This window comes from Ictalurus furcatus, chromosome 1 (assembly GCF_023375685.1).
Source record: "Ictalurus furcatus strain D&B chromosome 1, Billie_1.0, whole genome shotgun sequence".
Classification (NCBI taxonomy): Eukaryota; Metazoa; Chordata; class Actinopteri; order Siluriformes; family Ictaluridae; genus Ictalurus; species Ictalurus furcatus.
This window is the reverse complement of record NC_071255.1, coordinates 8,836,804-8,849,408: the sequence shown is the minus strand read 5'-3', so window position 1 is coordinate 8,849,408 and position 12,605 is coordinate 8,836,804. Positions and strand designations below refer to the sequence as shown.

Sequence of the window (12,605 nt, the reverse complement as noted above, 5' to 3'; positions counted from 1 at the left end):
AGTTTTCTGCACAAAAAGCTCTGCAAGATGCAACACATATTTTTGAAAAATGCTTCAGCATTTTTCAACGATCAAACGGCCGCAACGATCAAAAAAAAAAAACTTTTAGAGAATGCTTAGAGAACTGTGATATGAAATGTTTTGCCACATACACCAGCATACGGAATCGGATCAGTTCTCCTCGTGGAAAGAAAAAAAACATCGCATTCTGGTGTATTTCAGACGCAGCGGTAAACTCGGAGGAAAAAAAATAAATTGCATAACACAACCAGAGTGACCTAAAGAGTGACGCACGTTCAGTAGCAGTGAGGAATGTACAGAGTTGTATATTAAACATAGGTGTCGAGAGGTCAACACTTGCCGGTACAGCTAGATGTGAAAAGCAAGAAGAACCAACATTCTAGAGAGAGAAGACAAATGATTTAAAAGAGGAGTAAAGGGAGACTGGCTGTGTCCGAGTAGAACAGCCGTCTCTGAATAGAAGAGGACCTTTGCAACACTTCCAGTGTGTCACACTCATGACGCCACAGGCGTGACTCACACAGGCCTTTCAGTGCCTCCATTCAGAAGAGATAACATTCTCCCATCTATTCAGTGATTGTTGAACCTGGAGTAACTTATAAAGATGCCTCAGAAGTCCATTCACAAATGAGCTGCATAAACTATACATATCTATCCATATCTGTCGTTCATTTTGCCCTTGAGAGTCATGTGAGTTAATCACTAAGTTGCTAGAGTGAAGAGAACATCCGTCTGAGAGGAGAATAAGGCTATGGCTGCTTTGCACATGAAAACTCTTTCGGCCGAGGTGGTCAGAGTCCAGCCGTTACATCGGATAATGTTGCCATGTTGAAGCAAACCACACCTGTGAATGCGGTTAATGCAGGAACTCGTTTACAAATAAAAAAGAAACTCCACATCTGGTTTGTACCTACTCATGCAAAATCCCACATTTCTATGCATCTTCTTTAAAGCGCACTTATCATGGTTTTGAAACGTGCCTAATTTTGTTTTAAAGGTCTCATACAATAGATTTACATGCATCCAAGGTCAAAAAAACACTTTGTGCTCATAATTTAAATTGCAGCATTACCTGTTTCCCCCGAGTGTTACAAACGACTCGTTCAATGATCCGTTCTAAATGATTCATTTTAAAATCCTCCTTTCAGAGAGCATACTCTGCTCTGATTGGTCAAATGTCCCACTCTGTTGTGATTGGTCTAGCACTGTAAGCATGTGTCAAAAAGGAAACGCACACGACCATAACGAGTTTCAGCTCCGTCTGTCAGCGAGCAGCCGATGAAGACCAGAGGTGGGGCTTTTTTATTACAAACCTACGTAGGTTAGTACAGGAAGTAAAGTCTGGAATCACTAACGACTCGTTTCAGCTGTTCAGAATCAGTTCCTTCTTCTGGGAGCCAATAACTCCGTTTGTCGTGCGCTTTGATTTTTGAAACTTTGCAGACTTTTTACATTCACAAACAGCTCTATAACACACTACATGAAAGGTAATATCTGAAAAACCATAATAGGTGCACTTTAACTAAAAATGGCTTTTGTCCTTAGTGGTGGTGTTTTTTCAGCATAGAAATCAGATTGGTTAATGCCACATCACAGATCATTTACATGCCACGGATTATCCATATGATCCTCCTTCAGTTCTTTATTGGTTTCCTTTTTTGAAAAAAACAAAAATACAGTATCTCACAAAAGTTTCCATGTTGAACTTCCAGTGACCAGTATGAGGGAGTGTGAGAGCAATGACACCAAATTTAATACACCTGCTCCCCATTCACACCTGAGACCTTGTAACACTAACAAGTCACATGACACCGGGGAGGGAAAATGGCTAATTGGGCCCAATTTGGACATCTTCACTTAGGGGTGTAGTCACTTTTGTTGCCAGCGGTTTAGACATTAATGGCTGTGTGTTGAGTTATTTTGAGGGGACAGCAAATTTACACTGTTACACAAGCTGTACACTCACTACTTTACATTGTAGCAAAGCGTCATTTCTTCAGTGTTGTGACATGAAAAGATATAATCAAATATTTACAAAAATGTGAGGGGTGTACTCACTTTTGTGAGATACTGTAAATCAAATAAATTTAAGCCCTAATAAAAAAAAAACCCACAGAATTGAATGAGCATGTACTTTCTTTTCCCACGACTGTAAATAATCATTTTGTCTCAAGACTTCAGTTATTCACCGATCAGTCCGGATTCCGAAGAGTTATTTTGTGATTGTTGTGGGAAAAAATGCTTGATTTTTGCTGCGGATTTATATATATATACATATATATTTTTTTTTAATTGTGGTTTGTGCTTTTTGTGCTGAAAACCACTTGAATTGGCGAAATTGCAGTTGCACAAAATCGGTTTGCACACTCTTTTGCGGTGATGTTTGTCGATGATAAATGAGATCTTTTAGCTGTACTCATGTTCGACCCCCGTGAATCGGAGAGGACTTTGACTGAATGCGTGACTCGGACCAAATCTTCAGAAAATCTGCGGTAATATTGAAAAATTGCAAGCTCTTCCGAATGTTGCGGAGTTTGCTTGATTTCATGTTAATTTCTGCAATCGCAAATCCTGAAAGGACTGACCAATACTCAGAGCTCTAATTTTCGTATTATATCAGAAGTGGTGCTGTGGTGTAAGGGGGAATAAAACGCTTTGGGATATGCTGCTTTTGGAAAATACTTTAAGCTTGTAACACCACTACAAAAAAACAACAAAAAAAAACAGATGATTTTCCTATACCAACATACCCCATCCTGTTTTATTCCTTACCTGGCTCTGAATTTGTGTTGTGTAATTTCTATATGATAATAAGTATCTCATATTCTTGCCCATCCAGGCCAGCTGCCCTCATCTCATCCACCTGATACAACCACGTAGCTAGTTACCAAGCACCGTGTGCGGTGAGTGTTTCTCACTCCTGGGATTATGAAACATGGTCTTGACCAGAAAAATGGGATCTGACTATGCGAGGATGGAAATGCCTGTAGCAGTGCAATGAAGTATTAGGTGTATGTGAGAAGAGATGGCAGCAATCCAGTATCAGTATCGGGTGACCTCAGCTGAAAGTGCTGGATAGGATATCGGAGCAGGAAGGGGTGGGAGTATTTGCTTGTAATGCAGTAAAAAAGAGAAGTAGGCCAAGAAATAACAACAGTAACCACTTGTTATGATTTAAGGGGTGAACATTTTCAGTCTCCAAGATGCCAACCAAGCAGTTTACATATCCAATGTTTGTTTGTTTTGGTTTTGTTTATAGTGGACAAGTTGGACAAGTAGGCTCAGTGGGCTGCTGATATAGGAGTGACCAGCATTATTTTTCTCTTGTCCAACACCCAAACTATCAACTTTTGCAAAAAAACAAGACAAAAAACTTTCGCACAAGTCTTTATTTTGTATATATGTACAGCACAAAGCTATCATGCTTTCCACAGCATGCAGTCACCTCATGGTTAAACAGATCATGAGAAAATAAAACCGCTAGCCAGACTCCAATTATATCTTTCACATACAAAGTGAGGAGAGAAAACCTCAGCTCTTAGCCGAAATCTTCGTCAGGGATGTGCTGACTTTTTTTTTCTTTTTTTCTCTCCTCGACGAATCATCTTCTTCCAGAACTTGTTTACCTGTATCCGTGCACTTAACGAACTAATTAGCTCACCGTATGCTAGCATGTTATGTTAGCTACCCCTTTACATTAGCAAACTAGCCAGTCCATTTTCCAGGAAAGAACCTGGGACTTATCCTACAAGAACCTTGGACTAGGAAGCACTTTGGAACTTTTGCTTGCCTGGTGAGCTAGATAAATTTAATGAATGAATTTATCATTTGTTTCCCACTACATCTGAATATCCCCTCCCCCTAAAATAAAGATTTCCAGCAATAATGGGGGGGATAATAAACACCTGCCAGCATGGCTCAGACAGTAGTTCTGGTTGTAACATGAACGATTAAGTTAAAATTAATGCGCTTGTTCTACTATGTTATTGTTTCTATAGTAACAGCTCATACACCGGGACTTCATATAGCGGACCCTCTACATAATGTGAGACTAATACTAAATGGATTTTAAAAAACGTATTGTTTAACAAAGTTAAATGTATAATAGATGACGTGGGGATATTTTTCTTGTTTGGAGACATTTATTTAACATTTATGGAAGGAGTCTCGGTTGTAAGCACTTTTTAAGTCACGGTACTTTGAGAACAGGAACTAACTTCTCTCCCGGATGTTCCACAACAATAAAGCCTTAAAATGTGTGATGTCGTTTATGAATAAATGAATTATTGTTATCATTGGCAAACTGCTGTGGAATAATAGGGCTGGGCGATATATCGATATAATATCGATGTCGTGATAAATGATTACGCGATAAATGATAATGGATTTTGTTTTTGCATTTTTAATAATTACAAATGAAATGGCAATTATTGGATGGTGTTGATTTGATGGTATTTTTTTTTTTAAAACAATCTACTTTGTATTTGTAGGCTTTAAAGAGAAGTATCATCAAACTCGGTTGAATGGTTTGTTTATTTTACTACTGTTTTGCAGACAGTTTGTTAGCTAAATTATATATCGCGATACACGTCGTGTATCAGAGAAATGTCCTCAAGTATTGTGATATGATATTTTTGTCATATCGCCCAGCCCTATGGAATAACATTCTCCTGACCACGTGATTATATGAAAATGATACTTAATAGCTAGATTTAAATTTTCTACTTATATTTATTTTTAGTATTTGATTTCCCCTCTGTGCTTAATAATTGGCTTACTTTTATGACCCTGCCGCTGACTGGTGGCATTATGTTGTCAGGTTTTCTGTCCAACTGTTCGTCCAGCCATCCGTCTGGGATTCCTGTTATCTCAAGAATGAGATCATTTGTACTTGTAGTATTTATATGGAATTATCAATGTGACCAGCAGATTGATTAGATTTTGGGATTGATCCAACAGGGTCAAGGTCACAGTCAGGTTAAATATCTGAAATTGTTTTTCTTCAATAGCTTTCTTCCTGGATGAATTATATTTTCAGGGTTTTTCAGCTATACACATTAGTAACAAAAAGGACTAGACTTCTTATTGGTGCCAGAGGGCATCCCTGTCGACGCTGTTCATTCGACTAGTTCCTAGCAGTCAGTACGTTTACATGGACAACAATAATCCAATATTAACCAGATTAAGACCATACTATGATTTAAGAAACTAGCATGTAAGCAGTGATTATTGATGACTTTAATCCGACTAAAGTCATACTCAAAGTAAACACAAATTGAATTAAGACGTGGAGTATTCCTGTTTTAGTCGCATTATCGACATGTATTACAGACATGTACACATCTTAATCACACTATTAACGTCGTGTGAGAGTTTTCACCGCATTTTGCGATAGGACACATACACACACGGCAGCGCTCAACCGTTTGATGGCAAACAAGAGAGCTCGACTGCGTCCGAAACCGCATACGTACCTACTGTATACTAGGCGAAATACATGTATATAGTATATAGAGGGTAAGTACGCGGTTTGGGACACAGCCCACTGCTTCAAGCAGTCATCTATTTGCACGTACAGCACGATAAATAATTAACTGCACTTGAAGCGTTCGTAAAATTAAACGCTCAAAATTGTATACGGTACCATAACGAAGACGAACTGTGTGTTGATACGTGAAATTCTGGAGGGAACGTCGGACGGCGTGGCGTGGGGACGTAATGACGTGTGCCGTTAATAGATCTATGTTTATAGCATATAAAACAGGAGCATGAAAGGAGTATTCTAGAAGCAACTCATGTAAACACCTTAATCAGAATATTGTCTTATTCAGAATAAGATCAATAATTAGATTACATCTGTCCATGTCATTGACTGTAAATTTCCTGCCTTAGCCCATCCATCCCGTTTTTTTTATTTTTTATTTTTAATTGTGTGTGTGCACCAGGAAATGTGGTCTTGCTGGTGCATTCCTACTTTTAGCAAACCTCCAAAAAGCTACTCATAATCCTAATGCATATTGTGAAAATATTTGATATTTTGTAATCCATCCACTTCTACCCGGCAAACTACAGAATTACAGCTCTTAATATGACGTATTACTGTGTCAGTCTTAATAATGTGACGGGTTTTATGCCGAACTGAAAAGAAGCATTGATGATGTGTGTGGGCATTCAGTCAGTGTGATTTAGACAGAGAGAGTATGAAGGACACACTGTACTTTACATACTTCCCTCTGTTTGTCCCTGTATTGCGTAATATGTGAAACATTAACTGTTCTGGATGGATGCTAAATGAGGAAGCGCGAGGCCGATTTGCTCGCTCAGCTTTTTTTTTGAAGCTCTGTATAGGCAAGAGGAAGTGTTTGTGACAGTGAGTGGGTGTGCGAGTGCTGATGTACTGATGTACGTGTAATAGTTAACCTGTCTTCAGGTTGCACTTCGCCCTGCCTCGAGGAGCACAGAAAAAGATGTTCTATGCCCGAAGCATAAACCCGTAGGCGGAAGTTAGAAAATGTCAGGGACTCTTTTTATGTGGTATAGGTAGACAGCAACATAGTGTACCACAGCAACGTGATTCAACATTTCTTTGCTCAGATTTAGTCACAAGACAAAATAACTTGTCAAGAACAGTAAGAACAACCCGTTAATCATGTCAGCTGGCGTATAAATATTAGGAAGCTTAACACCAACTCAGCGATGTGTATTGTAACTAAAAACATGTGCTAAATACTCCTACTTTGGCTTCTTGTCAACTGTTTATATTAGGCATATTAGGCAAATAGCCATAAGCCACAGGCTCATCCATAAGCTCGATTGTCATTAAAGACATGAAAGTGATGTCCATTTAGAAGAAATCCATAATGATCCATAATCCAGTGGATATCCATGACCGGTATACCAAATCTCACTTAGCCTGAAACCTTGTTTCACCTTTCCCAAAGGGTGAACGATCAATAAGTGATCAGTCAGATCAGTCAATTAGGCAAGAGCCATGGCTAATACTGTCCTTCCAACCAGGAGAGCAGCCCAAGCCTATGATGTCTGTATTGAGAGCTACAAATCATGAAGTACATCACTGAAGTTTGACCTTTTGCATGCATTAAAGAAATGAATAAAAACATCTGAGGAAAATATGGTACCACCAGTGAATGTGTTCAAATGAAAAGTTTTAGATGATGATGATGATGATGATGATTGTGATGTTATTGCTGTAACGAAGATCCATCGGTTAAGCATTTCATTAAAAGCATAGCCTTAAAAGCATTAAGCATAACGCTTGTGTGACTCGTAGCAGACTTTTCCCCATGTACGATTTAGCCTTGGATGGGCAACCTAATTTAAAATCTCTAAACAATGATTCTGTAAGAAAGAGCTCTACTGTGTTGACCACCAAGCGAAAACCAGCTTGTTTACAGTAAATAATGAATAAAAAACTGGCAGGGTGTGATGTTCTAGGAAAACAATCAATGCAGGGATGGTGCAGTGCAGCCCAACATGAAGTCTTGCTACTGCGAGGTTGATTTATTTTCCAAAAACAGCGGTACGTTATATCCTGTACTACCACAGCAATTTACCAACATTTACAATTTTTCATCTACTGTGTCTCCCAAAGTTCTCCATGAATAGGGGATTATGGGTCTCCATGAATAGGGGATGACTGTTTGCCAGCACCGCATGGGTTGTGCCTTTGTCTTCTCGGTCCACTTCCAGCCTTTTTGAATTTGTTATTAAGTGTGACAACAGTGTAGCGTGCGATGTGCTTGCCATGTTTCCTGTTAAAGTCCTTCGCAACCTTGCGACAGTTTCCCGATCCAGCCATGAGAACGATTTCAATACTTTCTGCTTTTGTGGAACTTTTTAACCATGTGTACCATTCCATAACAGCAGTGGAGATAAATACTCCATCATTTAAATTTCTATGTTCATCCTACAGGTTAAAAATGTGGAGAAGATAAGAAAACAAAACAATGTAGTGTTTATCTGTGTTACTTGATCAGTAAGATCGTTTCATTACTTACAAACTACCTGTTTGCAATGAAATAATGCTTGCACTCCTGTGGGAAATATAAATTCACTGTAACTCAACAATAGTCCCCCAATCCATTTCACTCTCAAGTGAAATGTCACTTGATCCTCTCACTTGTGTTTCTGAGGTCTGACGTTACACACCACACTTCAGCCATACACTGACAGGTCCACCTTTCTTCCTGTCCCCTCCTTCCTGCCTCTTTGTAGGAATGGCGTGAATGTAGAGGGAGCCACACACAAACAGGTGGTGGATCTCATCCGAGCTGGAGAAAGGGAGCTAGTCCTCGCCGTCCTCTCCGTGCCCCAGCCAGAGACGGACAGCCTGGACCCGGGAGACGATGGCTCATCCCAGTCCTGCTACGACTACAGCGACAAGCAGGCCGTGCCCATCTCTGTGCCCACCTATAAACACGTGGAGCAGAACGGCGAGAGGTTTGTGGTGAGTGTGGTGCACTGGTACATTCACATCCATGCATACTCGTTCAGTGTCATTTTCTCAGTGTATGTGGAGTGTATGAAAGCGAATAAATAAATTGTACTGGTGTCACTGATGCCATGCTCTTAATGAGCAAATAAGTGGAATCTCATTTGTATGTTTTCACAATTATTATATGGAATATTATTATCTTTTACATAGAAATGACAGAGTATTAGTATATATACAGGGGTATAAATATGAAGTAACACACAGGCCAAATTCCCTTAGTCATTCATAACAATGGGTAAGACCAAGGAATATAGCTGTGATGTGCAACAAAAGGTTATTGCTCCTAGAAAATGGGAAGTGTCTATAAGAAAATAGCACAAGCATTGAAAATGCCCATTTCCACCATCAGGGCAATAATTAAGAAGCTCCAGTCAACTGGAAATCTTATGAATCACCCTGGAATTGGACGTGTGTCTATATTGTGTCAACGCACTGTGAAGAGGATGGTTTGAATGGCCAAAAAATCTCCAAGGATCACAGCTGGAGAATTGCAGATGTTAGTTGCGTCTTGGGGTCAGAAATTCTCCAAAACTACAATCTGAAGTCACCTACATCATCACAAGTTGTTTGGAAGGGTTTCAAGAAAAAAGCCTCTACTCTCATCCAAAAACAAACTCGAGCATCATCAGTTTGTCAGACACTACTGGAACTTCAAATGGGATCGGGTTCTATGGTCAGATGAAACCAAAATAGAGCTTTTTGGCAATAAACACCAGAGGTGGTTTTGATAAACACCGAGAGATAGCCATATGGAAAAGTACCTCATGCCCACGGTTAAATATGGTGGCGGCTCTTTAATGTTTTGGGACTGTTTTTCTGCCAGAGGACCTGGACATTTTGTTAGGATACATGGTATCATGAACTCTATCAAATATCAACAGATATTAAATGAAAACCTGACGGCCTCTGCCAGAAAGCTTAAAATGGGCCGTGGTTGGATCTTCCAGCAGGACAATGATCCAAAACATGCATCAAAATCAACACAAAAATGCTTTACTGACCACAGAATCAAGGTCCTGTCATGGCCATCCCAGAATTGAAACCCATAGAAAACCTGTGGGGTGAACTGAAGAGGAGAGTCCACCAGCGTGGAGCTCGAAATGTGAAGGATCTGCAGAGATTCTGTATGGAGGAACGGTCTCAGATCCCTTGCCATGTATTCTCCAAGCTCATCAGGTATTATAGGAGAAGACTCAGCGCTGTTATCTTGGCATTTATATTTATTTATTTATTTAACATTTATGGAAGGAGTCTCCAGTGTCAGCACTGTGTAACAGTCATTTAGTTTTCCTCCACAGGAAAGTCTTCAGGACCGAGGACTTTATGCTTTCTGATTTCTTAGTTGCATGACAAACTAGATTATTTTGTCTAATTAACTTCAAGAGAGAGCAAAAATTAGAAGCACGTGCTGCTCTAACATAAGTGATTACAGGAAATATCTTGTTTTTAATAATAAAACACTTTTGGTCATGCTCTAATAGGAAAATATATTTCAGGGTGGTTACTAGGGGTGGGCGATATGACAATCTTAGATTGTGAACCTTTAAAATGTTCTAAATAAAAAATCACTTTTTACAGAGATTGTATCATGTGTATCATGATACTAAATACATTTTGTTGTTTGTGCCAAAAATGCTCAGAAATGGCCCCCCCAAGTTTTATGAATCAGACTATTCCAGGGGTTCCCAAACTTTTTGGGCAAACGCCCCCAAATGGACATCATGATTTTTCTGCAACCCTAAGCCTTGACCACCCTACTTCTTTATTTTTTTTATTTTTTCAATTCCAGGTTCATAATATAGGACTACTGTAGCATTTGAAACGTTTATGATGTTATGTATGTATGTGTAACATAAATGACTAATAACTGGGGCAGTGGTGGCCAATGGTTAAGGCTCTGGGTTACAGATCAGAAGGTTGGGGGTTCAAGCCCCAGCACCACCAAGCTGCCAATGTTGGGCCCTTGGGCCCTCTCTGCTCCAGGAGTGCTGAATCATGGCTGACCCTGTGCTCTGACCCCAACTTCCTAACAAGCTGGGATAATTTCACTGTGCTATAATGTATATGTGACCAATAAAGGCTTCTTCTTTTCCTTCTTCTCTTTTTTCTTCCTCTTCTTTTTCTTCTTTTTCTTCTTTTTCTTCTTCTTCTTCTTCTTCTTCTTCTTCTTCTAAAGACCAAAAGAATATCCCTTGCACTGACTTGTTAAAGCGACGTTGAAGACAATGATGAACTCTGTTTTTCTTTAAAACGTTCTGCTGTCTTCGTGATTGTTGTCATTGAGTTGCTTCTCAAATTGAAAACTCCGATCTTGCATTCAAAAGTATTTGCTAATCTAGGAAATACAGAAAGCTGGTGCTCAAAACAGACCCTTGAGTAGGTTGGAAGGCGACATGAGATGGTTTTAAAATTCAAACAGTAACTGTACCGGGAAACCCGGTTGTTGTTGTTGTTATTGCTCAATAGCGGTCAAGAAAAGTGCATAAGGATGCGATTTGAAACATAGTGCTAGTTTGTTTAGCAGAGAAAATGTGGCATGGTTGAATGTGTCTCCTAGTAACATTTCAGAAGAGGAGATTGTGAGTTTCTCTCATGAATTTGTAAACCAAGAGATCCCATGAGGATTCACAGCTAATCGTTTGGGAACCCCTGCTCTATTTGCTAGGCCAGCTCACATTTTCCCTTACTGAACATACTAATAATAGCCAAGAGTAGGTTGTTCCTTAGCTTTATGTTTAACATTTCATCTTGGGTTTTTAGTAAAATAGCAGCATGGCTGAAGAGTGCTGGAAGGCCATCACTGAATGCCACGACATTTTAACTGGTCTCCACTTCTCAGCTGTACACAGAATGCAGAGAATAAGAAGCGAAACCTGTGAAACATGAAGTGCTTATTTTAAGTGCTTGTTTTGTTCTTTTTCTTCGAGGTTGTTTCCTTATAGTATAGTTATAACCGTATAGTTATATTTTCATCAATAGGGAAATTAATTTGTTTGCTCTTCTCAGTAACTTGCAAAATAGTCTAACCAACATGGGGGAAAAATTGTGATTATAATCATGGCTCATGGATCCAGCCTGGAAGAAATCAGGAAATTATATATATATATATATATATATATATATATAATTTTTTTTTTTTTTTTTTTTTTTTTTGCCAGATCGCCCATCAATAACTCTGGGGCAAGTTGGGCCACATCACATTACCTCATCATTGATTATTTTTCTGAAACAGTACATGTTTTATTCCTTGCATATATCATGGTATATACCCCAGACAATCCATGTTGTTCTCTCACAGCTTCCATTCGATACCTGATTCAGGTGTGTTTAAAAAAAAAAAAAAAAATTGAACCAAATATAACCAACATTCATTGTAATGATTTTTTTTTTTTTTTAAATATGCGACGCCTGAAGAGTTAACGGGTTTTAGATGATTTTAATATCTTTATAGAGTTAGCGTAAACACGTCATGCAAAATAGAAAGCGAAAGTTCAGTGCAAATTCGGTTGAGGCGATCCTGTCTAGTGTGACGTAAACCATTACAAGGTAAAATAAACCAAAAATGAAACCATTTCTAATCCGTTTGACTGAGAAAGCTATTGATGTCCTAAAAGCATACATTACTATTCATTGTTTTAATATTTAAACGTGTTGTTAAAAAAATGTAACTGCAATTCTGTTGTTTTTGATGGATATATTGCATTTTGGGGGATGTCTCTATAAAATTTGTTAACATAAATGTGTGCATGTCCTTACAGATGTCTATGCTTAAATACATTTAAAGAATATGATTAGAAATGCCTGTCTAAAATGCCAGAAAAAAAACCCCTAAACTGTTGAATTAAGCTCTTATCTTTGTTTGGGGTTGCTCTAGGTCTATAATGTGTATATGGCTGGCAGACAGCTCTGCTCCAAGCGCTACAGGGAGTTTGCCATTCTGCATCAAAACCTTAAGAAGGAGTTTGCCACTTTTACGTTTCCCAAGCTGCCTGGGAAGTGGCCCTTCTCTTTGTCTGAGCAACAGCTGGACGCCCGAAGGAGGGGACTGGAGGAATACCTAGAAAGAGGT

General features: G+C 39.0%; 1 protein-coding gene across 2 annotated transcripts in view; it reads left to right on the top strand.

Annotated features, from left to right (window-relative positions):
• Positions 1 to 12,605, top strand: part of snx27b (sorting nexin 27b) — a 34,675-nt gene that overhangs the window by 3,890 nt on the left and 18,180 nt on the right. For both annotated transcript variants that reach the window (XM_053623472.1, XM_053623463.1), the window contains exons 2-3: positions 8,257 to 8,488; positions 12,411 to 12,603. In XM_053623472.1, the coding sequence (XP_053479447.1) occupies positions 8,257 to 8,488; positions 12,411 to 12,603 (425 nt within the window). The remainder of the gene's footprint in view (positions 1 to 8,256; positions 8,489 to 12,410; positions 12,604 to 12,605) is intronic.